This window comes from Protopterus annectens, chromosome 4.part1 (genome assembly GCF_019279795.1).
Source record: "Protopterus annectens isolate FY-2018-M chromosome 4.part1, PAN1.0, whole genome shotgun sequence".
Classification (NCBI taxonomy): Eukaryota; Metazoa; Chordata; order Ceratodontiformes; family Protopteridae; genus Protopterus; species Protopterus annectens.
Genome location: NC_056734.1, coordinates 703,136,360 through 703,161,231, shown reverse-complemented (window position 1 = coordinate 703,161,231; position 24,872 = coordinate 703,136,360). Strand labels below are relative to the sequence as shown.

The 24,872-nt window shown below is 39.4% G+C and overlaps 1 protein-coding gene across 1 annotated transcript in view; it reads left to right on the top strand.

Annotated features, from left to right (window-relative positions):
* The window catches only part of RSRC1 (arginine and serine rich coiled-coil 1), a 3,250,950-nt gene that overhangs the window by 1,500,079 nt on the left and 1,725,999 nt on the right, over positions 1–24,872 (top strand). Inside the window, exon 5 of the mRNA XM_044070481.1 lies at positions 9,367–9,403. Within this exon, the coding sequence (XP_043926416.1) occupies positions 9,367–9,403 (37 nt within the window). The remainder of the gene's footprint in view (positions 1–9,366; positions 9,404–24,872) is intronic.

The window sequence follows — 24,872 nt, the reverse complement described above, 5'->3', positions numbered from 1 at the left end:
TAGTCTTACATGGCTTATGGCCTGTTTTCAGGGGAGACCTAAAGCGGTATTCATACTAACTGGGAAAATTGTTTGGCAAGAGCACTGAGGGGGAAATGGCTGTTCTTTTTTCAGTAAATACCTTAATCTTTTACATCCACATGAGCTACCACTAACTCAGACAGATGATGTATCTGCATAGTACTGTCTGTACATTCTGCCGTTATGTTAATACCCTTCCATGTTGTCCGTACTTTCTTCTTGGCAATGTTAAGCACTCTGGTCTTCTGTACACCATTTATTTATTTTTTATTTCTTTTATTTTACATTTGTTGACTGGGCTAGTCCAACTGGATATATGTCCATTTTCAGTAGAGGCCCGGGGAGATAAGCTCCACTAAGCAGATAGTACACTACACAGATAATAGCAATATCAGGTACAGTACAATTTTAAGACTAGAATGCAATTTTACATAGCAGCTTAGTAATCATATAACTAAAATGTTATAAAAAGAAAGAAAGACAAGTATTTGTAAAGTAGAAACATGTTCATACAGTAGACATCTTGCTATTCATACAGTAGAAAGCTTGCTCTGCAAGTTCATACTCTGTAGAGGTTCCTAAGAAAGACTAGGTTAAAGTTGACTTTAGGTAGCTTACTATTACTTAATGGTGTATCCCACAACTTTGGTGTTCCCTTTTTGTTGAGGAACTAGGGTTTACACTGCCTTTGTCAGTGAATGATCTAAAGTGACTGAAAATAAGAAAGCTGATAGTATGAACTTCCTTGTACATTGCTTCACAGCGCAAGTATAATGCAGGCAAACCAGTCACTGTGTCACAACTGCATAAAGCTGCAACTGTGACCTAGACTGCCTAGGATCGATTAGCATCACAGGAAGATGTAAAAGCTGGAATAGGGTTGTGAGAAACGTGCAGCTAAGTCATTGTTTTCATTTGGGAAGAAAGGTTGCAGTGGTCTTTTCCTCCTGTGAAGACCTGGTGTTCCAGGGTAGTAGTGTAGGCCAATCTCCCTTAGAACAGGAAGAATGTATATGCCTTTCCATTGAGTATTTTCTAGATGAGTCTTCCATCAGTGCTGTTAGAAGCATTTAGTTCATTTAAGTCTGTTTACTCGTGTGTTGATCTTGATGAGGCTGCATGAACTTGTGTGGCCAAATGAAAATTTAAAATTTTGTCTTTCGCAGATGCACATACACATACGCGCACACACACACACATATGCATACTCACTTTCTGCTGGTGCTCTGAATTTTCTGCATTTAGAACTGATGACACACAGAAAGTCAGTAGCAGCATGTTGTTTGTCATTCGGCTTTTCCCGGTTAGGGGTCGCCACAGCGGAACTCCGGTCCGCTTATGATTGGCAGTTGGTTTTTATGGTGTCGAGTTGCCAGCCCAACCTTCAACTAAGGCACGCCTATTCAACGCATGTCTTTCGAACGCCCACTCGACTGTGGGGAGGACATGCAGACTCCACACAGAAGGCACTCCCAACCCAAGCCGAGAATCGAACGGGAGAACCTCTTGCTGTGAGGCAACAACGCTACTGCTGCACCACCGCGGAACAGTAGGTCAGTAGCAGCATACAAACATTAATTACCATCACTGCCCTCCCGTCTTAACTTTCCTTGATCATTAGCCATCAGAACTGTTCCATTTCATTTTGTACTACTTCACTCAATTCACAATGTAAATGTACTATATATGTAAATCATTATCATTTTACATTTTCATATTGAGATGATGCCTTTGGATTGAGTCTGTGAAGTGCGAGTTTAGAAGGCTTTACTTTAGAGATGTGAGCCTTTGTCAAGAATACCACATTCACCACTCACTTCACAAATCCAGCATTATGATTATCTGCTTGAAAGTTTCCCATCATATCTCACATGTTAGTTATGTTAGATGTACCCTCACCATATTCCTTTATCTATCCATCAAATGTGTCTATATAGGATTTGTTTTTATTGGATGATGAAATAAGTGCCTGTATATTTAAGAGTGTATTGTTGTATTCTCTGATTGTCTGAAGAAGCAGTGGGTTTCACTGCGAAAGCGCTCACCTTTTATTAAAGTTTTACAAATTTTAGAATTGCTGGTTTACTGCCTTTGATTTACTTTTTGCCTTCTGTGCTGGGATTTTGGTGTATTTCTACTTCATGGGTTTGCTCACGTTTCGCTTGTTTTTTTCCGTGACTATGTCACGAATACCACATTCACCACCCACTTCACAAATCCAGTATTATGATTATCTGCTTGAAAGTCTGCCATCATATCTGTCATGTTAGTATTGTTAGATGCAGCCTCACTATATTTCTTTATCTATCCATCTGCCTGCCCCTTTTTTCCTCACTCTCTGAACAGATCACCTCTTTTCATAAAACTTCTAAACATGTTCTTTGTTTCCCTGGCATCTTTCTCAGGACAGTACAAATGCTGGTAATGGGAGTAACTCTCCACTTGAAATGTTTCCTTCAAGTGTCCTATGTGAGCAGTTTAGTTTACCGTCTTTAACGGTCATCTGCACTTGAGTATCTCATTACATTCTACAGCTTGTAGTAGTAGTCCATACTCAATAACCTCAACAAACCATTTGAGAATGGCTGCCTTTCCACCTTCATTTCACCTTATGTTTTCTTACTTCAGTGATTCTAGTGTTCTTGTTAGTTGGTGCACTGAATTAGTTCCTTGTGTTTATCCGTCTCCTTTTTTAACCAATATGCTGTATACTCTACTTCCATCCTACTGTATGTCTTCATTTGTTTTACTCTGTCTTGCTGTGTACCTTAGCAAAACATGTGAATCTGATAGATATTTTCTTTTGTCCCTTCACCAAATGTTGTCATTTACTCTGTCCTGCACCATCTTTTATAGCCTCTTTTGCATTTTCAGCAGCTTCCTTTCATCATAATCTGCTTTCCTTTATTACATCACTCTAGTTTCATCAGCATTTACTTTACAGCATTGTATGCACACTGCTTTTCTCCAGTTCATATATCACTAATTCACCTTGAAATTCTTAACTCCAAAGTAATACTTTATTTTTTTCCTTCAGTAACTTGTCTTATTTGTTCATAACACTTAATTTTCTATACAGTGGAGCCCCTTTCTCAGCCTTCAGCATTTGCCAATAGTGGTGCCACACCTTTCAGCAGCATTCATACAATGTGCTATTGTTCACAGATTTTACTCCTCTTAGCCATTAATATACTTTCAGCTTGACTCTGAGTAATCCCTTTGTTTTTCTTCCTATTTGTGTCTTTGTTGGCCCTCTGTTTTCACTTCATTTCTAGCTACACAAAACAGATAGCATTATTTAAGAAGAACATGTACACCACCATAGCAGTTATCCACATCCATCTGCAACCCCCTTTCCCCATTTTTGCACATGGAGTCGGGGTGTCACTTTGAATGACAATCATTTATAGCCTATATTTACATTGTTGAGCAGATAACCCTGCAGCAGTTGTTCTTCCATACCACAAACACTCACATGCACACTCACACCTGTGGCCAATTTAAAGTTTCAAATCCACCTACTGCATGTCTGTGGAATGTGGGAAAAACTGTAGCATCCAGAGGAAACCCACAGAAACAAAGGAAGGACATGCATTCTGTTCACAGAAGGCACCGCAGCCAAGAATTGAACCAGGGAACCTCTTGCTGTGAGGTGACATCACTATCTGCTGTGCCACTATACTGCCTTATTCCATTTATAAGGAGTAGGGTTGGTACTTTCTAGCAGGGTGGGGTTGCAGGGAATTCTGGTGGCCTTACAAATGGAATTAAATTAAAGTACAATTTGTTGATATAATTATGTGAGGATATGAGTCCTGAAGTGTGCGTGTGTATACAGTATGTACACACATATATATGCAGACACACCCATTAATGCATTTAATTATCTTATTTTATTTTTTTATGCAGTTTGCACTTTGGTAACTGGGTTAGCCTAGCTGGGCCTTGACTGTTTGTGGTAGGCACCCAAAATACCAATAACATAGAAGACTAATTTTTAAATGAAAAAGACATGAGTGTATCAGAATACTTGTATATTAAACGGGAAGAACTCTGCATATACACATAAGAACTGATAAAGTATAGTTTAAAAGTAGAGGACAGAGTTGTAGTAGAGAATACGAGAAACATGAACTCTACAAACAAGGCATTTTTCAGATTAAATGCAAGCTATAGATCTGGAATGCTGATTGATGTATATTTATAAATGCATGATTTAAATATGGTATACTTGTTAGAGACTTGGAATGTCACCCTTCATTCTGCATTGTTGCCCTCCATTAGATATAGATGGTAAAAACAAGCAGGCACGCAAAATAAAATATAAGTAAATAAGCAAACTAGGTGAAGTTTGACCTTAAGACCATTTAGAAAAATAAATACTGCTGCATTAAGATATGTCCCAGACCAGCCACACTTAGATAAGGTTCACATTATAAACACTGGCTTCCCAGACCTCACCTATCCCACTCAGAGCTTTATTGCCTTATGATCTTAGCTTATCCACAGCAAATGCAGTTTACTAAATGCATTCATACATCATACAGTAATTTCCAGGATGGTATAGTAATACTATTCAGTGGTATGCCCCCTGTCCTGTCTGATACTCTTAAAATTGAGTCATTTAAACAACAGTAACTCACAGTAGCGTATAGATGAGCATCCTGTCTCATACAGAGGCAGATACCAACAGTTAACCACCATGGAGCAATACCCTTAGATAATAAATAACCAATCACAGACTTCTGAAATAAATAAATGGCCTTCTTTACTGAAATAAATTAATGCAGTTTGATTAAATATGCAGACAAGTTTCAGTTTTCAAAAAAAAAAAAAAGGAATATAAAACAGTTTCAACAGATAGATCATGTATAGAAAACAACATCTGTTCTGCTATTTTATAAGTAAACCCTGACTAAAAAAGTACTGAATTGTGTCTACACTACCTTAATTTACAGAAGACAGCAGGTGTGTGTGTTTCTGGCTGCCTTCTCTTATAAGGAAAAAATGTATGTAAACACCTTTACATTTCACAGTATATTGCAGCTTCACATAAATGCAGCTACACATTCTAAACAGTCTTCTTATGTAGTTTTTCACATGTATGTTTTGTACCTCCACTGCATCTTTACAGGAAAAAACAATTGTAAATGTTATACATTTTACATTGAACTGTTTTGTTGCATTTATAAAAACAGTTGCAGGTACATTCTTTAAGAATACTGCTCTACACAAAGTGTGAGAAAGCTGAGGTTTTGAGATATCCTTTCTTCCATGTGTTTAGTTTCTGAAAAGAAGACAAAGAGATGTATAGCAGGAATCAAAGTAAACTTGAGCACCACTATAGGCAGGGTCAAGGCTCATTCTGTCAGGGCCTTTTCAGAAAAGTTTAATTCTAAAGTTTTTACTAATTAGTTTGTGTAAATTTTTTACTCTCTGGTTTGGATTTTAGACAGGTATATCGCAGACACCTTAATGGTTATAGACCATCGTTGGGTGTAAAGGCCCTGTGTTTCATGCTGTGCTGATGAGGTCATAAGGTTGACACACGTATGTCCACAATTTGTGGAGTTTGGATTTATTGACCTGAATGTATCCATAAAGACTTTATATAAAAAAAAAAAAAAAAAAAAAAAAAAGTAAAAAGTTATGGACATTCTGAAGCCATATAGCTGAAACACTTAACGTCCTTAAAGGGTCGTTTGCATATATCTTATGGGCCTCTATTATAGAAAGTTTAAGGTATCACAGGGTGAAAACTCTAGCTTTGCTAATTTTATCTTGTAGTTTTTACTAATCGGTTTGTCTGTGTGACCGTTGTACTATTTGGTGTATATATATATATATATATATATATATATATATATATATATATATATATATGGTACTTTTCTAGCACTGACGTTTTTAGAGCTCTAGCCTCCCTCTCTCAGTTCATGAAAGGCTCTGAAGGGCTTGGGACTGAGCTGAATAATGGTTTTGGTGCATGGAAGGTGCCCCTGAAGCTTTGTCAGTTGATCTGTTGTTATATTCTTAGGATAAAACCCATATAGCTAGGCTACTGTAGCACTGATCATTTCAACATCTACTTCTTTCCCATATTGCTTTCTCTCCATGCATGTAAAGTCCATGTTCACAGTATGCCATTCATTAGACATCTCATATAAAACCATTTATATCTTTCCTAGTAACTCTTGAATCATACCTACTACCAATTTTTTAAGATCAGTTGTTTTTAACAGGTAGCAAAGCACCAGTGACTCATTTATATGCCATTATCTTTATCTTAGTTTTTATTGGGGCTTCATCTGATACAGTTATCAGATGGAGCTCAAAGCTTTCAATTAAATAGATATGATCCTGTGAAATGTTATTTCTATCCATTCTGGCTCAGTCATTGTATCCTGTGGAATAATATGTAAATGTTATCTGAAGTTGTGATACTAAATTTACAGCCTTCGTACCAAATGTTCTCATGCATTTCTACAGAAATCTACCATCTTTTGTTATATTTTCCCTTCTGTCTCCTGACTATACTTCCTCACTGTTGCAAATCAAGTTCCAGCCCCCACCCATAAATAACATTCTACTTTTGAAAGGTTATTATTCCCTGATCAGCTAGATAAGCTTGGTTCTCATTTGCCTGGTATACAGACAATAATTTTTCTACAAACAGTATGGTGTCCCTATTTTTTAATACTTTTCCCTTCTACCTCAGTTTTGTTAGGATGAGCTCTTTCTGCTGGTATGTCTACTTCTTTACTGATGAAGGTCTGTATTGCTTTCTGATTGTCAAATTTAGAGCATGAACATGGTGTACCCTCACAGTTAACAAATCCTGCTGGGGAACACCTTTCCAGTTGCTTATTTAAATTTTAATAAAATTGATGCAATAATATGGGTACCATGTCTTCTAACTCTACTGTTTTTTGAATAGCTCTTCTTTAGAAGCCTTGTGTTCATTCAGTTGTTTCATTGTCTGATTTCTACAGTTTTTAGGTTATCTGAATAGCTACTTAAAAAAAATTTATTTTTCTTTCCAGTCTTTTGTTATTTAACTTTGTTTTCTTCTGCTGTCTCACTTATTTTAAACATCACTGAGTATATTTATTTATTTTCTTTTCTACATTGCTGAAAACCGGTGTACTAAAGATAAAACTTGTCTAACAGCTGTGAGTTTCTTTCCCGCTTGAACTTTTTCTCTTCTTTCTTGGTTGATTTTCATGTAACTTTTTCAAATTTCCTCTTTTCTTGCATCTACACAGTGTACTTAATAGCCAGTAACCAAATGTTTCTCAAATTGATAACTTTTACTTGCTCAGTTTTCACACTGGAGCTCTAACTGACATATTACTCAATTTACAGCCATCTTGGAAGTCATCCCCTGTTTATTCTCATTGGAGAAAAACAGTGAACTTTTTCCATTTCAGTAGTTCATTTTTTTTTGCCACTGCATTTGTGTGCTGCAGTCAAGTCAATGCATTAACAGCTTTAGCAATATTGCAGATTTCTCAAGAGCTTTGCATTCATATGTGGGGAGTTTTCATGCAGCTAGATCACAGCTCTTCTAAGGATATGACAAACTGATAGAAGTTGGTGTAATCTGCTTTATTTTTATTTTTTAGTTTAGTTTATTAGCCAGGTAAGTGAATGATCCAAATCAGACCCTTGCCATTACTGACCCATGTTAAATAAAGGCAAGAAAAGGAGATAATATGTAAAATATTTCATAATTTTCCATAACAAAAAACGCAAAATATAATATAAAATAATACATTAAGATGTAATATTGCTAAGTGCAACTTCTTAGTGGTGAACATCAAAACAGCATTATGGTATTTTGTCATAAAGCACAATACATTAAAAGGATAGATTGGTAAAGATATTGATTAAATAATACCTTGGATATCTATCCCATCACTGTGTGAGCTCATTCGTTGCTTATTGAATGCTATAATTATATATGTTTTTACCAACTTTATCACTACTGTCATAGCATATTTTTCACTGTAATGTGTACCAGAACTTTTCAGCAGCAGGTGAAGGTTACATCAATTCAATTTTTGGTTTGCTGTTAGGTTGGCATAAGAAGTCAACGGTATAGATGATGATGCAGGATTTCAAGGCTTTGAACCATGCTGAGCAGAAGGAGGTGATCTGAATTAGGGACTGGTGGCAAATGGGCATCATCAAACTGTGAGAATTGATTAGGGATAGAATACTCAGAACTTCAGACAAATGTTTGAGGAAGAGGCAGACAATAGTAAAAACAGAAGGCCAGTATGACAAGGTAGGCATATATAGCTAGCAACTAGCATGAGAAAGAGAGAGCATACAGTAAGTAAAAAGGAAGGTGATTGTAAAGAGGAGGGATGGAGAGATTTGTACATAAAGTTGAAAAAAAAAAAAACATTGGAGCATTAAAAGTTGAGGTTGGAATGGGGTTGGAAAAGTAGTCAGGAAGAGAAACAATTTTAAAGTCTGACATGGAAGAAGGGGCAAGAGAGTAATCTGTCCAGGCTGACTAAGGATTGAGAGGAAACTCATAGATGGCTAAGAAAAAGCAGACATATTGAATAAATACTTTCTCAGTCATCTTGAAGGAAAGGTTACATGTCATGCTGGTAGAGAAGTAGGGGAAAGTGGTGAGAGCTTTCGAGGGGAAGGATATGACCTAACAGTTGAACAGGTGGATCTCTGTCCTTTGGGGGCCAGAGGTGGGACATAATATGGATGCAGAACAAGATGTGAAGGGGGGTCATTCTGAAAAGGAAGGCTGCGGCTTTAGGATATGATCTGCAGACTGTAGGAATTGCGTACCCCTGGATGTGCATATTTACTTCATAAACAAGGGGGTTGTACTAACAGAGAGAGAGAGTGTGTGTGTGTGTGCACTGATTCAGGATGACATAGGACACATGGAGAAAGAGGGAATGAGAAGGGGAAATGGAAGGAGAGATTGGAGGGTGTAGGGTATCAAATACTCTTCAGAGTTGGCTTCCTAGGCTACTTGTCTCCTTCTGCCTTTGAACAAGGTCCTTGTACTGTAGTCTTGGTAACAAAATCTAAGGTGATCTAATATCTTTCAGAGCTTAAGCATGTGCCCTTTATTAGTTGCAAAATCAGTATGTGTGTATAGTATGGTAATGATGTGGTTGAAAATATTTTTTCTGGAACTTGAGAAGAGTGAGACAGTATAGCTTTTATACCTCTTGTGATAGATGATTATATAGCTGTAGGAAAACTGTGGTAAGGTATTGATTTTTGTTTACCAGAACAAAGCCTATCAAATTATTATACTTGTTGGTTTTCTGAGTATTTGAAATTTTGATTCCTCTCTTACAGTGACTCTGGAAACATCAAAAGTGGATTAGAACATCTGGTAAGTCCTGATTTTTTTCTTGAACATTTACATCATCTTTGATATCTATATTCTAAACGAACACTTTTGAATGAGCTTTGAATACTTTGAATTGCAAAAGTCATCTATTTCCCAGAGGGTCAGTCTTAGCTTTATTATGTGGAGGCACTCTGCACTTTCATTTATCTCTTCTTTCTGAGGGAATTTTAATTTTTAAATGACTTTTTGATGTTCAGATGAAAAACAGACTGCAGAGTTCTGAGTGTTAATGGATCATATAATGAAAATACATGATTGTGTTTTTTTAGGGCAGTAATAATCAGGAAAGCAAAGACTTGATTCTTAGTAAAATGTAGTTACTGTGTGTCCTATAACGATGGTTATACTGACAAGTTACATACTTAACACTGTGTAAGTTTTGTAATTTGTTTACTCTATTTTATGAATAACGTTATTTGTTACATATGTGTATGTGTGCTGCTGCACATACTGCAAAGTTTTTATTCAGTTTTAAGGCAAGAGCTAAGCTGGAAACGTGTATAATAAGTCAGCCTATCAGTATGTTTAATTACCCATTGTAGAAGATTTGGGAAGGTGATATTGATTTAAGTGTTGAAATGAAAAAGGCTTTAATTCTGTGAAGAATTATTTTAAATTTTTCATGCACACATACATATACACATTTCTTATAATAGGTTATTTTATTTATGGCTCTGATAATGAACTCAGGCCAGCTCCACCATTCTGAAAGAATGAGGAATAGAGCCAAGTGTAAGAGGGGATTATCTAGTGAGCAGTAAAAATTAGAAATGGTGCAAAATGCTCTTTGTAAAAGTGCACAGTCAGTTTTTAAGTAGAGAGTGGTATATTATTTTAAAAATGAACAGTTTTTATATTTAGAGCACACTTGTAATGTACTACTGGATCTGGAAAATTAAGTAGTATTTGGTTGTTAGTGCTCCTGCTCGCTGTCTACTTTTATATATTATATTCTCTTTCATCGTATCTCATTATATCACTTAAATTAAACTATACAGCACAGTACATTGTAAAGAGGAAAAGAAACCCAAATCAATAAAAAAACTTCCTACAAATATTTTTTACTGAGGGCACAATCCTGAGCCTCTCTCTCTCTCGTGTGTGTGTGTGTGTGTGTGTGTGTGTGTGTGTATATATATATATATATATATATATATATATATATATATATATATATATATATATATATATATATATATATATAGGTTCATAGGTTGGGACTAGGCTATCAGCCCTAGGGCCTATACAAGCCTAGCCATAACAATTCCCTGGCTATTTCTTCTCACACTATTTACTTCCCTGGACCCCTGTCTAGCAGGGCAACTGACGTGATCCCCAGGGTTAATTTCCTTTCTCCCATCCAATCGTCAAGGTTCCTTTTGAAGAGGGCCAAAGAGGCACTCTGCTTGACATGTATGGGCAATCTGTTCCAGAGTCTGGGGAGTCTCTGGGTCAAGAACCTATCCCTCCAGCATGTTTTGTTTAATGTGATGACAAGGTTTAGATCCCTGGAGCGTGTGGTTCTGAGGGACTGGGATTTCTTTAAGTGTAGCATGTCCAACAGCTCTGGGTTTGACATGGCCTTGTATGTTAAGCAGAGATCACCTCTGAGTAGACGATATGTGACAGAGTATAGCTGGAGTTTCTTAAGGCGGTCAGCATAGGGCATCTTCTTTAGGCCTGTGATTCTTTTAGTGAGGTATTTCTGCGGCCTTTCCAGTTGTTGCAGATGTCTTGAGAGGTACATACCAAACTGGGCATTCTATTCTATAATGGGTCTAATGAGGGATGAGTACAGTGGAACAATGACCTCCTTTTTTTCTGGATGAAAAGCCCTTAGTGATGAGGTGTGCCACATAGAAGGATTTCCTGATTGCTGTGACAATGTGGTTATCGAAGGTGAGACCACTGTCCACCTTTGTCCCTAAGTCTCATCACACTTTTGGTGTTTAGTGTACTGCCACCTATATGGTAATTCATGGGTGCATGTTTTTTCTCAAAGGGGATAACTATACATTTCTTGGCATTGAACTTGAGCCCATGGCTCTGGCACCAAGCATCTGTTTCTGTAAGGCCCTTTTGTAGAGTATCCACATTATTTGAGGATTCAATAATGGCTCCCAGTTTGCAGTCATCTGCGAACTTGTTAGCCAGAGTCCCTTAGTGTTAGCCTGTACTTCAGAGAAGTAGATGCCAAACAAGAGCGCTTGTGGAGTGGGATAACTGTAGCTCTGCGCCACTCAGTGGGCATGAAACATGAGGTGAGGCTATGATTAAACTTGACACTTAGGTGAGGTGCCAATTCATGTTGTAGTTCATGTAGTACACAGCCCGGGATGTCATCTGGTCCCATGGATGCTGTATTCTTAGCTTTGGAGAGTGTGTTTTTTACCTGTGTGGCCGTTATTACTGGAATTTGGCAATCTTCCGGTATTGAGATGGGCCATTTAGGGGGGTGAGGGGTGGGGGTGAAGTTGGCACTGAATTGATCTGCCGGGATATTGGCAATATCCTTGGGATCAGTATATTTAATGCCATTCTGTTTTAGCTCTGAGCAGATCTGAGCATTGCCATTTAGATTTTTGATATAGTTATAGAATGCCTTGTGGTTGTCTTTGGAATCTTTGGCAATTTTATTTTCGTAACTAGCTTTGGAGGATTTTATGAGGGATCTCAGTTTCTTACTGAGGCTGGTAAGGGAGTTTTTTGCATCCTGAGATTTTCCTCTCTTCTGCAGCAGTTTCTTCCTTTTGTTGTAAAGTTTGTTTATGGCAGGGGACCACCAGATTGGCTTCCTTTTTTTGGATGAGAGCATCTTGGTTCTATTTGGGTTGGCACGATTCATGGATGAGTTTATGTGCTCGTACAGTTCCTTAGAGTAGGATTCAACAGTTGAACATTCAGTTCCCGTCTGCATGGGTGTCATGAAGTTTGTCACTTCTGACTTGAGTAGCATGAAGTTGGCTTTGGAGAAGTTTTTTATGGAGGTTTCCTTACTGGGGGGTGGGGGTGGGAAGAGGATGTTAAGTGTGATTAGCTTATGGTCAGACCTGACTAACCCGGGTGGGGGGGGGTGACCGTAGGTGTGGAGCATCGATTTCCCATGTTGGTAATGACTAGGTCTAGGATATTGGAGCCTCTGGTGGGACTATGGATTAGTTGATCCAGGGCGTTGGAATTTATGAATTCCAAGAACCATTAGGCAAAGGTGTTGATACATGAGTAGTTTTTCCAGTTAATGGCAGGGTAGTTGAAATCACCCGGTATTAGGGTGTTTAGTTGTATCTTAATATTTTCCAGTATGTTTAGAAAGGTGTAGTGAGACTCTTGGGGCATGTTGCGAGATCTGTAGCAGGCTACAATTTGGATTGCAGTCTTACCTAGTGTTAGTTGCACCTGGAGAATTTCAGACGCATTGTGTTGGGCAACTAGCCTGGTGGTGTGAATATCCCTGATGAATATTGACACTTCTCCAACTTTAGTGTTTCGGTCCTGGTTTGGTGGATCCCTTTCAGTTGATTGACCTTCCAAAATGTCAAGTATCATATGACTGACATTTATGAAGGCTGAAGATCACCGCACATTGTGGAATGGGAAATTTTACGTTTTCCTCAATGTAATGTGATCTCAGAGCTGGTGTATTTAGTCAGCAGGGGGTGTGGGGGTGCAGAGGGCTTGCCCCCATGTAAGAAAAAAACACTTTCTAAATCTCAAAAGCTCAAAATCTCGAAATTCAAAATACTGAAAACTCAAAATACAGGACACCAACACTTACTATTACTCCAGCACAAGTAAATACAGAAACAAATAAAAGACAAACCATATTAGTCTACTCCAACTATAAGTAGGGGCAAGCCCTCAGCACCCCCCACACCCCCTGCTACTTAAATATATCAGCTCCGAGATCTCACTTTCACTACACTAAGATGCATTATGTTGTAGTATAGCAAATTAAAAGGGAACATGACTAAGGTTACAAGAGGCAGTCATGAAGCACATAATGGTATCTTTGCCATTTTCTTCTGTGGGGTGAGATCTTGGAGTTGATATGTTTAAGTAGCAGGGGGTGTGGGGGGCAGAGCCCCCCACAAAAGGAGGATGCAGAGGGGCTTGCCTCCCTTCTTATAGTTGAAGAGTAATATGTTTCTGTATGCAGTAGTGCTGGAATATTGTAAGTGGTGGTGTCCTGTGTTTTTTTCGATGATATAAGATTCAGCATTTTGAGTTTTCAGTATTTTGAACTTTTGAGGTTTTGGAGTAAGTCTTTTGAATTTTGAGATTTTGAGCTTTCGAGATTTAGAAGTGGACTCATGTATGTGTATATATATATATATATATATGTATATATATATATATATATATGTATATATATATATATATATATATATATATATATATATATATGGGTGTGTGTGTATGTATATATATATATATATATATATATATATATATATATATATATATATATATATATATATATATATATATATGTGTGTGGGGGTTCTACTTCATAACACTGAAATTTTATAACGTTGAATTTCATAACACTGAGACCAAAACATCTAAATCCCAATACACGGAAAACCCAAAACATTGAAAACTCAGAACATTGAAAGTGTGCTTCATAACAATGAAAACTATAATGCATATGTAAATAACATCTTCTCCACCTATAACAACACTTAACTAACAAACACACTTTCTACTACGTTTCTTCAAAGGGGAAAGCACCCTGCAGGCCCCATGTGGGGGGCTCTGCCCCCCTCACCCCTCCGTAAATTAAATATACCAACTCCAAGATTGCACTACAGTGGAAAAAAGTTAATTCCCTAACCTCATACAGGCTAACTTAAATCAAGCCCGTATAGTGAAGCTGTGTGTAAGGTGACCTTTACTGACCTGTCTTAAAGTTATTCTTCTTTCATTGATTACTTTTTCAGGGGCACATGGAGGATTCTTCTTTACGGCTTCAAGCATGTGTACCTGTTGATGGAAGGGAGTCAGTGCCTGCCAACACCATTTTTCAAGGAGTATGAGCAGAGTATGGGTATCATCTTCATTTAGCAAACCTAAAATGAGTATAATACTGCATGTTTGGTTCTTTCTAACCTCATCAAACACAGGACCATTTTGACGGACATCAGGCTAGTGGTTTTCTGAGCATGGGAAACTTAATGAGGATGGAAAACTTATATCCTTCTGCAGTGAAGCAGTGATTATCTAGGAATATTGACTTCAAAAATTACTTCCTTCTGCATACAAGGCAGTTTCTTCTTTTGCATTAGAACTACGTCATAATTATTGTCAACAAATCAAAAACTGATTCAGTGAGGCAGTGGTGCAGCAAGTTAGCAATGTTGCCTTACAGCTGTTGGTTCTCCACCTCATTTCTCAGTTGGGATTCCTTCTTTACACAGTTTGGATGCTCATGTGGGATTTTGCCAGGTGTTTTTGTTTCCAAAAAATCCTAAAGACATGGTATTAGCTGAATTGGTGGTCCTATGAGTTGCCCCTAAGCATGCAGTGAATGAGGATGTCCTTCAATGCACTTGCATCTTTGTGCCTGTTTAGTGCTGGAGTAAACTTAAACTTTCCGATTTCTGAATGTACAGAAAACTCAGGTTTCATGGAGATAAAACCAGAGATTTTGTTTTTTTGAAGGGACTTAGTATGTGATAGGTATGACATTTTTGTAGAGGAAACTGAAGGGGCTAGGGCATGGTCTGAGAGAGGTGGCAGCTTCACTTCTTGGTTCCAAGTGTATGATGATACACCTAGATGATGGTATTCCATATGTGCATTGCGTGTTTGGGAGGATAATCTCAAAAAATCAAAACAGGAGAAGGATTTGAAGGTTTTTATTGGAGAAACCATGAACTATTTGGCTTATTGTAGGGGGGAAGAAGCAGTAAGGACAAACCAAATGCTAAGGTGTATGTCCACCTATATGATACCAGTCTTCTAGGCCCTTTAAGACTATAGCTGGAATACTGCCTTAAAGTGAAAAAGATCACACTTCTAGAGATGGTATACATAAAGGTATCTAAAGGTACTGGATGCAATGGAGTATGAACCAAGGCTTAGAAGGCTTCACTCATTTTCTCGGTGGAAGAGGAGAGACATACGGGATACGATAAGCATAAAGACAGCATTAAAGGTGATGTTTGGTGGTATTAGGCTAAACAATTAGGACAGAGTGGGTAGGAAGAGGATTTGAGGTTTCTAGTTTAGGGGAACCCTGCGCTGTATAGTCAGTAAGAAGGATGCCTTCAGGAAAAGGCTGGTAAACAGATGGAATGCAGTCCCAGAGTGGGTATTAGAGGTTGAGACAGGAGAAACATGTCAAGTAGCTTTGGACATTTGGAAAGAGATGAGATAGAAGGGATGAACTAGTGTTGATGGCTAGCTTCAGCACTTAGGCAGGCACGATATATCTACAATCTGTTTCTGCCAACATTGTTGTGTTGGCTTGCTGTGTACAGCTGCAAGCCAATAAACTGAATTACTTAGGAGTCAAGAACAGAGATCATAAATCTCCTCCTGAAAAAAAAACGTGAGTCCATTAGGACTTGTAACCTGCTTCTTGGTTATAGTGATTGAAATACAGCAGAGTCAATTGAGCAGTAAGCCAGTGCAGTGACTTAGATATAGGGAGAGAACTTGCCCTAGACTTCAGAAGTACATCTCTTCCAAAACTCTTTTGACATGCATTAGCTTGGCAGGTTTATTGGTGCTTAAGCGTGGGTCTGATTTACAAGTTACAGTAAATGGACAAAAAACATTCATTTTTGATGCAGCTTGCAATATTAGATACACTAGCCTTTATGATAACATTTCCAGCAACCAAAATTGTAATCCCTCAGTGTATTGTATTATATATGCAGAACTTTAGCAGTCAAGTAGCATTTGCTGACAGTGAAAGTTTCATTACTATTTTACTATACCTATCTACTATACATTTCAAAAATCAGGGACACCTGATTTAAGTAATGTATATAAACCATCAGATATCAACTCTGTTACCAAGTCCTGTAGAGGATTTTTTGACAGTACTTTTAAGAAGTTTTTTTTTTTCTTTTAATGATAGGAAGTTTGGGGTCTTCGGGTATTTGTTTTTTTTTTTTTGTATAGACGTCTGTAGGTGAAACATACACTGAATTTGTTAATTAATATATGTGCAATATCCACTGGATCAGGGTAGGCACTGGTATTGTGAATAAGTTTCAGAGCAATGTTGGGTGTTGTTTTGTAACATCCTGATGTAAGTAAAGAAAGGTTTGTAAACATCCTTAGCTTTTGATGTCAGCCGTAGTTCATTGGAAGTCTTTGTTTTCCTGATGGTATTATTCAGTACCTTGTATAACCTTTTGATTTTGAATTAGATTTATTGGTCTTTAGTTTTGCTACATATTCTAATGAGCTTTTTCTTTTTATTGTATTGTTTGTTTATGCATGTGGACCACCAGGCTGGTTTGTTCTTACCCTTCTCTTTTTGTTAATTTTGCTGGGGACTGACAGAATTATACAATTTTCTAGGCAAATATATAACTTATTGTTATAACTACTAGCTAGTCAACATTTTGGGGATTAGCTATTACTGTAATAGGGAAATATTGCCAGCCCAGCTATCTGGAATTTTGTAAATAATTCTGTGTCATTTGTGAATATTGATACGATTTATACAGAACTGTATGTTATGTACGGCACAGTATATCATGCTGGAACATAGAAGATTAACATGCAAAACTTAAGAATAGTTGAACTTAAGTTACTCTATAGCTGGGCCAAAAACAAAAAATGTTATCTCTCAGTTTCAGATCAGTAGCAGACACAACATCTAGAGCTAGAAGTTTTTGTATTGTCTTGAAAGAGAAATAATTACTAGGTTTCAAATGTAAAAGATTTTTATTTTTTACAACTTCCAAAATCTGCAAACTTCTGAGAGATATGTATTTTTAACACAGAGATGTTAAATTCTGTTAGGTTCTGCTTTAGTCTGGGGACTGAAGTCAGGTGACAAAATGTGATGTCATCCAAGCTAACCCAACAATAATATTTGATATTGATTTAAGAACCCTCTCAGAGAGAGACTGTGCATTTTGTATTTTGTCTTGGACCTAGCAAGAACATCCACTCATCACAATCTGCACTTGCTTTGCTCTGTATGTAAGTTCTTGGGGCATAGTAACTAGGAATACAGTAACAATTAGTTTAGATGTTTTCTTTATTTGAGTCTGTCCTGCAGTGTTGTTTTAAATATTTCCTGTGATTTGGAACTCTGAAGTAACTGTGTTTGTGTACTGAGTATTGTGTTGTTCTTTTATTATTTATTATTAAATGTATTTAAACCTGTCTTTGCGGCTGATATTTGTGAGACATATTTAAATTCTTAGAGTACTTGCATATCTATTTGTTGACACTGTACAGGGTTCTCCAATAGCCTTGCTTGGTCAGACTACCATTTGGATTAATAATAACATTACACAGTAGGATTGGACACCCTTTGTTAAGGGCCTTAAAAATAGCTGATAAGAGTGGCTGGTGGCAGTGAAAACTACCTTATAGTCTGAGCAGATGGGAGCATAACTAGTAAATCTGTGCCAGCCTTTCCCAGGCATGGGTGTGTCTGTATATCAGTCAAATCTCAAAGTGTGTGTGTGTGTGTGTGTGTGTGTGTGTGTGTCAGCTACTTGGGCAGGGACGTGAAGCGCTGGTTGGACAGAGTTTGCTGGAGGTTTTAGCTTGGCCACTCAGCTGAGATCTCAAATCTATAGCTTTTCCAGTGAGGAGTCTTATTGGGGATCTGGAGAAAGAGGGAGAAACCAGCTCCAGACTGACTGTGATCTCTTTGTGCTGTTAAGGGAAATTGCACTTTACTGTGTGTACATGTCATCCTCCCAGTATGTACGTTCCCCACTGTTGCCAGTGGTGAGGATTGAGGCTCCTTGATTACTGGGCCAGTACAGGGGCGTCACATATTAAATTGGTGGACAGTGGTCGGATAGCCACATCACATATTAAATTGGTTGACAGTGGCGAGATAGCCATATCACATATTAATTATCTTGTACTGGTGTGGATATTGAATTCCTGTAGCCTGTGTACAGTGGTCACTGAAGGTGTTTGTACTCTGTCAGCCACGCAACGAACATTCAGAGTTTCACATCACTATTTTTTTTTGTTAGTTTAGTTAGTCAGAGAGAGCAGGCAAGCATGTCAGCAGAGGAGTATGGCAAGCTGACAAAGAGCCAGTTGGCTGAGATGGGCCAGGCTAAAGGACTGGTGCATGCCAACCTGACTAAAGCAGAAATGATTGTAGCTTTGGGCACAGCTGCATCGCAGACCAGTGATCTGGAGGACAGCCAGGCTGGCCTTGGTGATGTACAACTCTCAGAAAATGGGCATCTCAACCTTTCCACAGAGGACTTAAAAATCCATTTGGAGTTGGAGAGACTTGAGCTGGAGACCAAGCATTTGGAAATAGAAGCAGCAGAGGGACTAAGACATCTAGAGGCTGAGGAAAATGAAAAACTGTGACGTCTAGAGATGGAGGAGAAGGAGAGGCAGAGGCAACATGAAAAAGAGATGCTGACACTTCGGCAGAGTCATGGAGGTAATGGGGAAGGGAGTAACCCAACCCTAGACACAACAAATGTCAATGAATTTCTTCCACAATTTACAGAGGAGCTTAATTCTGATAGTTGCATTTATATGTTTGAGAGGGTATGTAGACAGTATAATGTTGGCAAAGAGCTCTAGGTATGGTTCCTTACCCCCTTACTCCATTGTTAAGCTGTAACTGCTATTTCTAAATTGTCTGATACTGATTGCTTAAATTATAATATTGTAAATAACTGTCTAAAAAAATGCTTTAAGTTAACACCCGAAGCTTATAGGAAAATGTTTTCTGAGCACAGACACAAGGTAGATAAAAGTGTGTGTGAATATGTTGCTGAACTAAGCACTTATTTTCATAGGTGGGTGAATGGATGTCAGGTCACCACTTTTGAAGGGCTGGTAGACCTTTTGCTGAGGGAACTAGCCCTTAGCACTTTGCCTGAGGTCAGGAGTATCTGGTTAGCTGATAGACAATGCAGTACTGCAGATGATTTTGGGAAGAAGGGAGACATATACCTAGCAAGTAGGGCTTCACTACACAGGAAAGGGATACCCAGTGCTGCTCATGGGTCTAAGGGAACCCATGGTGGGCAACCCAGACTGCTCCGACAGAGTCCGCCACTAGCAGGGGAAGCCACTAGTCCAGGTACACATCCAAGACCAAGAGTTAAATGTTTTAAAAGCAGCCAGTGTGGCCATGTAGCATATAAATGTCCATGGAGGCAAGGTGGGGAACAAAAGGTGAGGGAGAGCCTGTAAGTGGGAATGACAAAATGCCAGCAGTAAGGTGTCTCGAGACAACAAGGGTGCCAAACTATCACAAGAGGTTATATCCTATCTTAGTGGATGGGAAAGAGACCACTGCTAAGAGAAACACAGGCCCTGACCTAACCATTCTGAAGCCTGCAGTGCTTACAGGGCAGCACTACTTGCTTAGGCAGTCTACTTCATTTAGAGCTTTAGGAGGAACCCATTCCAAATACCTTTGTCTAGGGTTCATCTTGACTGGGAGGGTGGAAAAGGAAGCCAACAAGTAGGTCTGTTTGAGGATATCCCTGCAGATATCCTAACAGAGAATGATTTTGATAATGCAGTACTGTGTGTGCATGCAGTTACACGCAGTCAGGCTTGGAGACAAGCATGTGGGTCTGGTAGCCTGGAGGAGACCCAGACAGACCGCACACTTGCAGCCAGGACTGGTGAGGTGGTTACTTCAGGGAGGGAGCTACCCTGTAGCAGTGTGACTGAAGGTGAGCCACTGCTGCTTATGGGTACTGTTGTTCCCTTGTACAGCATGACTGCAAGGGCAGAGGTGAGTAGTAGTACCCAGGCTGACAGTGAGGCACCACTGTCAGAGAATACCAGACTTCCTGTGGAAGGGGAGCTGGGAAGGGTTACTAAGAGAGAGTTGAGACAGGCTCAGCACTCAGACCCTACATTACAAGGCCTGAGGGAGGTAGCTAGTGAGGCACCTGATTCTCAAGGGAAGGGGGAATCTGTTTACTGGGACAAAGGGTTACTGTATAAAGAGTGGACCCCTGAGGGAGAGCTAGAGGTTGAGAGAATACAGCAGCTGATAGTGCCTAGAGCCTACCGTCTGGCACTTCTAGCCGTAGTCCATGATATTCCCTTTGCAGGCCATATGAGAATAAAACGTACAAAGAGATGCAGAACTTTTATTGACCTGGGATTTCTACAGATGGAACAGGGGCAGGACCTGTGAGCAGTGCCAAAAGTTAGGCAAGGCAGGAGACAAGGTGAAAGCTCCATTGATGCCTTTGCTTGTTATTGAGCAATTTCAGAGAGAGCTATGGATATTGTGGGGCCTCTGAGTACCCCAAGTTCCACAGGGAAAAAGTATATCCTAGTGGTAGTAGAGAATGCTACCAGATATCTTGAGGCGGTGGCTCTGTCTTTCATTGAGTCAGGAAAGGTGGCAAATGTTTTGTTAGAGATTTTTCAGCAGGGTAGGATGTTCTTCATCTCACATTGCTGCAGTCCTTACACTTGTGATCCGCTGTCCTGCGGTCCGAATATCAAAGAGTAAATAAAGGCTGGCGATGCGGTCAATACATTTTTGACTGCTGACATCAGGGCGTACGTACAAAAACCCCATGACCTCACCTCAGTCTTTGCCTTTTCATCCGATGCAGAAGCAGCATTGCACAAGTGGTTGGCGTTCTGGTTTTTTTTTCTTTCGTTTCAGAACGAAAGTCAGAGTTTGTTTTAAGTACCGGCTAGAATATTTTTTTTTTTTTTTGTTGCCTATTTTTGTTTTTTTAGTGTCAATTAATTCAATAATTTGTTTTCGGAAAGTCATAATTGCATTTCTTATAACACTTTGTGTTTTATTCCTATGTTTGGTCCTCCTGTTGAGGCAGTTTTAAAAAAAATGGAAGAGAAAGGCTAGTCTCTATAGACTGTTAAAGATTTTTTGCAAGGTCCAGCCAAAAAGTAGTTAGTAGAAATTGGCCTACTGGGGTGGACGTATCCCTTATGATTCCCAGTCTATTTCCCAAATGAAATGCTGACTGAAAGAGGTGACAATTTCATGTCAGACCTGATGGCTTGTCTGTGGAAGCACTGTGGGGTGAAGCACCTAAAGACCACCCCATACCATCCCCAGACTAATGATCTTGTTGAGGGGTTAAACTTTACACATTTGCAGACCAGTTTAAGATGGAGTGGGACACATATTTGCCCCATCTGTTTGCTTACAGAGAGGTTGGCCTGGAATCCACAGGTTTTTCACCCTTTAGGTGTTGTATAGGCACACGGTGAGGGGACCTCTAGATTTGATTCAAGATGAGTGGGAGGGTGAGTGTGAATTTCACAAAGAGTATGTTGTGGCATATCTTGTAAACTTCAGGACAAGCTCAGGGAACTCATGGACTTGGCCCAGCAGAACCTTGTAGAAGCCCAACAGCAGAAAAAGATGTATTATGTCAGGAATGCTCGAGCTAGTGAGTATGCTAGCAGGTAATGGTTCTCATTCTTGTCAGACACAACAAGCTGTAGGCAGCTTGGGAGGGACCTTGCAAGGTGGTTAGTGAGGCCAGTGATGTTAACTACATGGTGGAACTGCTAAGCAGGAGGCAGGGGCACAAACTGTACCATGTTGACATGATGAAACCTTACCATGACAGGGAGGTCCTTTTGCTAAGTATTTGCATACAAGGCAGGAGGAGTCTGAGGGGGATCTGGTGACTGATTTCTTCAGTGAGGCTCAGACTGACACCTCAGTGGAAGGGGTAAGAATGTCCCAGCAACTATCCCCTGCCCAGGTTCAAGAAATCTGAGCTGTGTTAAAGGAGTTTGGGGACATTTTCACTGGGAAACCTGGGCGCACCCAACTGCTGAAACACCATGTGGATACAGGACCCCAGAGGCCTATTAAAAAGACCCCTTATAGGGTGCTTGAGAGAGTCAAACAGACTCTGTGGGAGGAGATGCAGGAAATGTTGGAACTAGGGGTATTCCAGGAGTCCAGCAATCCCTAGGCCTCCCCAGTGGTGCTGGTATGAAGGAAGGATGGCAGCACCAGGTTGTGTGTGTACTACAGGAAATTAAATAGTCACACAGAGTCTGATGCTTACCCCATGCCTTGGACAGATAAAGCCCTAGAGCAGTTGGGTGGGGCTAAGTATCTTACCACTATTGATCTTACCAAGAGTTACTGGCCGGAGCCCTTCACTCCCAGTGCTAGAGACAAGTTAGCCTTTATGACTCCTTTTGGCTTGTATGAGTACACAAAGAGTACCTTTGAGATGCAAAATGCCCCAACGACTTTCCAGAGGCTGGTAGATCATATCCTAGTAGGAGCAGGAGATTTTGCCCTTCCTTACCTAGATGATATTGCCATCGACAGCCATTCCTGACAAGAGCACCTTCAGCATGTCAGGGAAGTACTGAGCAGACTACAGAGGGCAGGGTTGACCATTAAGCCTAGCAAATGTCAGGTGGGTATGGCAGAGGTCTTTTACCTGGGACGTCGAGTGGGGTGTGGGAAGATCAGGCCAGAACTTGCCAAAGTGGAAGACATTCAGGCATGGTTTGCCCCATTACCAAAAACAGGTGAGGGCATTCTTAGGAACAGCAGGGTACTACAGAAAGGTTGTCCCCAATTATAGTATCATAGCTGCTCCCCTCACAGACCTGACAAGGAAAACAGGCCAGATGAGGTACTGTGGAGGCCAGCATGTGAGCAGGCATTCCAGAAGCTTAAAGGAGCTTTGAGAGGACCCCCTGTGTTAGCCAGTCCAGATTACAGCAATAATTTGTTGTGCAGGTGTATACTTCAAACTATGGGATGGAGGCTGTACTTAACCAGGTTTCCTCAGAGGGAGAAGAGCACCCAGTGTTATATCTCAGGCATAGGCACCAACAAAGGAAGGAATGCTATGCAGCTGTAGAAAAGGAATGCTTAACCATAGTGTGGGCACTGCAGAAACTTCAGACATACTGTATGGAAGGAAATTCACTGTAGTTACAGGCTGCAATCCCTTAACATGGCTGCATTGGGGCAGCCAGCAAAATGCCAAGTTACTAAGGTGGAGCCTAGGGGTGCAGATATATGGCATGACACTGCAGTCCCACAGTGGGATTAGCAATGCCAAAGCAGATGGGCTCTCAAGACAGGGAATGGGGTAAGGTATTCCCAAATAGGCTCAACCCTCTCAAGCAACATTTCTCAAGGATCATTTGCAAAACTAGTTTGAGTTTTCGGGGGGGGGTGTGATATAGGGAAAGCCAGCCCAGTTATCTGGAATTTTGTAAATAATTCTGTGTCATTTGTGAATATTGATACGACTTGTACAGAACTGAATGTTATATATTGAGCTAAGATGTATCCACAGTGTACCCTGCTAGAACATTGAAGATTAACTTAAGAATAGTTGAGGTTGTTACTTTATAGCTGGACCATAAACAAAAGATGTTCTCTCTCAGTTTCAGTTCAGTAGCAGACATAACGTCTAGAGCTGGAAGTTTTTGTATTGTCTTGAAAGGGAAATCATTACTAGGTTTCAAATGTAAAAGCGTTTTATTGTTTTACGACTTCCAAGATTTGCAAACTTCTGAGAGATAAGTATTTTTAACACAGAGATGTTAAATTCTGTTACTGTTTTAGCCTTGGAACTGAAGTCAGGTGACAAAAAGTGATGCCATCCAAGCTTAACCCAGCAGTAATATTTGATATTGATTTAAGAACTCTCTGAGAGAGAGACTGTGCATTTTGTATTTTGTCTTAGACATAGCAAGAACATCCAGTTATCACCATCTGCACTTGCCTTGCTCTGTAGCTAAGTTCTTAGGGCATAGTAACTCTTTTAGACTCAGGAATATAGTAAAGATTAGTTTTAATTTTTTCTTTATTTATTTGAGACTGTCCTGCATTGTTGTTTTAAATATTTCCTGTGATTTTTCAACTCTGAAGTAATTGTTTGTATATTGAGTATTGTCTTGTTCTTTTTTTATTTATTATTAAAGGTATTCAAACCTATCTTTGTGGCTATTTGTGAGACATATTTAAACTCTTAGAGTACTTGCATATCTATTTGGTGACACTGAAAAGGCCACTCCAATAGCCTTTCTTGGTCAAACTACCATTTGGATTAATATTAGCATTACACAGTCGGATTGGAGACCCTTTGTTAAGGGCCTTAAAAGTAGTTGATAAGAGTGGTTGGTGGCAGTGGAAACTAACTTATAGTCTGAGCAGATGGGGCCATACCTAGTAAGCTTGTGCCAGCCTTTCTCAGGTGTGTGTGTGTGTGTGTGTGTGTGTGTGTGTGTGTGTGTGTGTATATGTTTGTATATCAATCAAATCTCCAAG